Source organism: Dipodomys spectabilis, unplaced genomic scaffold, assembly GCF_019054845.1.
Source record: "Dipodomys spectabilis isolate Male_0828 unplaced genomic scaffold, ASM1905484v1 ptg000024l, whole genome shotgun sequence".
Classification (NCBI taxonomy): Eukaryota; Metazoa; Chordata; class Mammalia; order Rodentia; family Heteromyidae; genus Dipodomys; species Dipodomys spectabilis.
In genome coordinates, this window is record NW_024870701.1 from 24,702,501 (window position 1) to 24,705,935 (window position 3,435).

Genomic DNA, 3,435 nt, shown 5'->3' on the forward strand with positions numbered 1-3,435 from the left:
CCTGCTCCCCTTCTCCGACAGCCCTCGGCCCTGGAGGAAGCGGCCACCCGCAACTAAGGGGTCTCCTAGCAGCACTCTGGTCTCCTCGTCTTCCTCCTCCTCGTCGTCAGGGTCTCGACCTTCCTCTTCCTCTTCTTCGCCCTCGGGGGGCTTGTGGCCCTCCACGTCCACTTCCTGCTCTTCTTCCTCGTCGTCCTCGTCTCCGGAGCTGTCCTCGCTGGGGTAGCTGCAGCTGGTGCCCCCCGGGGACAGAAGGCCTCGGTGGTGCGGCTGCTGCGGGGCCAGCGGCGGCGGCGGGGGAGGCGGCGGCGGCGGGGGCGCTGGGTGGTGGCGCTCAGAAGCTGGCTCGTCGGGCTGCGGGGGCAGCAGCAGCAGCGGCGACGGTGGCTGCGGGGGATGGTGGTGGTGGTGGTGATGGTGTGGTTGGTGGTGGTGGTGATGGTGGTGGTGCGCTTGGGCCGAGTGCAGCTTGGCCAGACTCTCCGCGTCGTCCTTGCCGCCCACCGGCCGGAAAGCGCTCGAATGGTGGTAGCCGCCGCCTCCCGCCTTACGCCCCTCCAGGAGGTGTGCGGGGTGCGGAGCCGGCACGCGGGCGCTCGCCGGGCCGGCCCCGGAGGACGCGGCGCCCGCCCCGGACGTCGCCGCGGGGTCTGCGGGCGGCGTGGATCCCGCGCTGCAGTCCCCCCCGCTGCCGCCCGGGGGCGACTCGAAGAGCGGGTCGCGAGCGCCGGCGCCCCCCGCCGGCGGCGGCGGGCCGGAGCCGGGGCCGTTGGCCACGACCGGAGGGGGCTGACCCGGAGGGGGCGCGGCATCCGCGCTCCCGCCCGCACTGCCAGGCTCCGCCAGGTCCAGGAAAGCCTGGCGCAGCAGGGCCGGGCTGTCACCAAGGGCGCAGCCGAGCGCAGAGGGAGGTTGCGGCGGGGGCTGCAGGTAGGTGGGCACAGGAAGCCCACCGGGGGTCCGCGGCGGCCAGAACATGCAGAAGGGCGGGTAGAAGGCGTCCTTGCGGCCTGCGGGCCAGAAGAGACCCGACAGCCCGGCCTTGGGCGCTGCACCTGCGCTCCCGGCGCCGGCTCCCCCCAGGGCCTCGGCGGCTGCGCCCGAGTCCTCCTTCTTGTGGCACAAGCCAAAGGCGGCGGCGGCGGCCGGGAAGGTGTAAGGGTGCGGGAAAAGGCCCCCGCAGCCCGGGAACTTCTGCAGGACACCGCCAAAGGAGCCCTTGCTGGGCACCGGGATGACCGGGTAGCTGCGCGGGCCTTTGGCGCCGGCTGCTGCGCCTGACCCCGCGCCGGCGCCCACGCCGACAGCGGTCACACAGCCGCCCCCGGCGCCGCCCCCGCCCGCCCCGGCGCCTCCCGAGGCCGCGGCCACCGAGAGGCTGGCGGCGGCCGCCGAGAGGCTGGCTGCCGCCACGACGGCCGCCTCCTGGAGGGAGTCCTCGTCGTCGTCGAAGCGCGGCCTCTTGTGATGGGCGTGCGGGGCTCCCGCCAGCTCGGCCAGAGGCGGCGGCGGCGGGGGTGGCGGCGGCGCGCCGAGCAGGTGCGGGCCGAGCAGACCCCCGCCTCCCGCCACCGCCGCTGCGGCGGCCACGGCCGCGGCCTTGACGGAGCTGAGCGGGTGACAGGCGGGGTGCGGGCCCGGCTGGGGCAGCGCGCGCTTGCGGCTCCCGCCGTTGAACATGGCCTTCACGTCCTCCCAGGCGAAGACCAGCTCGTCCTGAGGGCTCTTGTCGGTGAGCTTGAGATGTCGGCGCCAGGAATTGAAGTTGGCGGCATCTGGCTGCGTGTACTTGGCGTCGGGCGTGCGGTGGGAGTGGAAAATAAACTTGTTGGGCGAGAAGTACATGTTGCAGTAGCTACATTTGATGCATTTGGCGCGGGAGCTGTTGTAGCGCGCGGGGATGAAGCTGCCGCGGCAGCCCCACGCGCATTCGTGCGACACGTCGAAGGCGAAGTTGTCGGGCAGCTTCGGCGGCCGGTTTTCGCCTAAGAACGATTTGCACAGACGCTCGGCCTCGCGCTTGGTGATCATGCCGCAGCGGCGTGAGGAGATGGGCATGGCCCCCGCGCGCCGCAGGATCTCCAGCTGCACAGGCGTGCACTGGACGCACGTGATGCCCAGCGCCACGCGGCGGTTGTGGATCTCGTTATAGCTGAAGTTCTTGAGGAGCGTGTTGGAGATCTGTGCCAGGCACAGGCGCTCCTGCCCATCGATCACCAGCGACACGATGGGAATGCCGTAGAGGATCACCTGGCCCACCTGGTTGGGTTTGAGATTGGCGTGGCCTGGCCGCGGCTGGTTCAGCGCGTCGGGCTGGAAAGCGCTCGAAGGCGAAGCCAGCAGGATGTCATTGGGCCCCGGCAGCGGACTGGAAGCCATCTCCTCCGCCGCGGAACCCCAGGCCGAGCCCTCCGGGTCTGCCTTGGAGACTGGAAGGGAAAGGAGAAAGCATTGACTTGAGCCTTTCCATTCTAAAACAGGGGTGGGATGAGTTGCTAAGTGAAGAATTACAATCACTTCTTTGCTTTAAGACACGGTACTAGGCAAGTGGTCAAGTTTCAGACGCGAGAGCTACTTCCTTTCATTTTCACGATCTTCCTTTACAAAGTGCAGCGATTTGGAGGTAGCAAATTGCCTTCAGTCCTACACATGTGTACGTAAAGATATATATTTAAATCAGTCCATTGCTAACAAACTCAAAACCTAAGTTATAGAAGCTGTTGGAATAAAATAATAGGCTCGCTAGAAGTGAGAACGTAATGACAGTTGTAACTCGTACAGATTGTAGAAGTTGTGGATAAGTAGGGCTTGATAAAACTCAAAATTCAAAGAGAGGTCATTCATAGTTGCTTTAAAACGAATTGATTTTGGTTAAAAACACAACCCCAAACCTTTGTAAAAGCGATTTTTGTGGTATCTGTGGTTTCCTTGGGGGAAACTCACTACTGGTTGAAGCACAGCTCATTAAAGCAAAACGAAATCCCCTCTGTACCGCCCTTGCTATTGGATATTTTGTTACTGCAATTAGAATTGTTTTTGGAAAGGTGAGAAAACATACAAAACATATATGATTGCACCAAAATAGAATATTTTACTTTCAACAACAATTTATTTGTTGAACTGAGCAATTCTGGTTCCAGACAAGTAGCTGAAATAGATGAAGACCTGGAAACATTTTAAAACAGTTTTCTTGTCATTTTCATGACAAGGTGCTAGTCCGTACAGGCAATGTTAAACAGTGCAAAGAAATGTGTTGGAGGGATCATTTTCGATATACTCGAAAAAAATTCAGTTTACTGCAAACCACCTTCTGTGACATTTTTTTCCTCGTCTGTTTTGCTTTATATCTTTCTTGGAGAAAAAGGTGCCCATAAATGATAAATACTAGAATAGGTAACCCGGGGACAGAAGAAATGGAAACACAAGGCTGAGTCT

At 61.9% G+C, this 3,435-nt stretch overlaps 1 protein-coding gene across 1 annotated transcript in view; it reads right to left on the reverse strand.

Moving 5' to 3' along the window:
• Positions 1 to 2,379, reverse strand: part of Skor2 (SKI family transcriptional corepressor 2) — a 29,323-nt gene extending 26,944 nt beyond the window's left edge. The window contains exon 1 of the mRNA XM_042675317.1: positions 1 to 2,379. This exon is cut by the window's left edge and continues 216 nt beyond it. Coding sequence (XP_042531251.1) covers positions 1 to 2,379 — 2,379 coding nt within the window.
• Between the last annotated feature and the right edge of the window lie 1,056 nt (positions 2,380 to 3,435).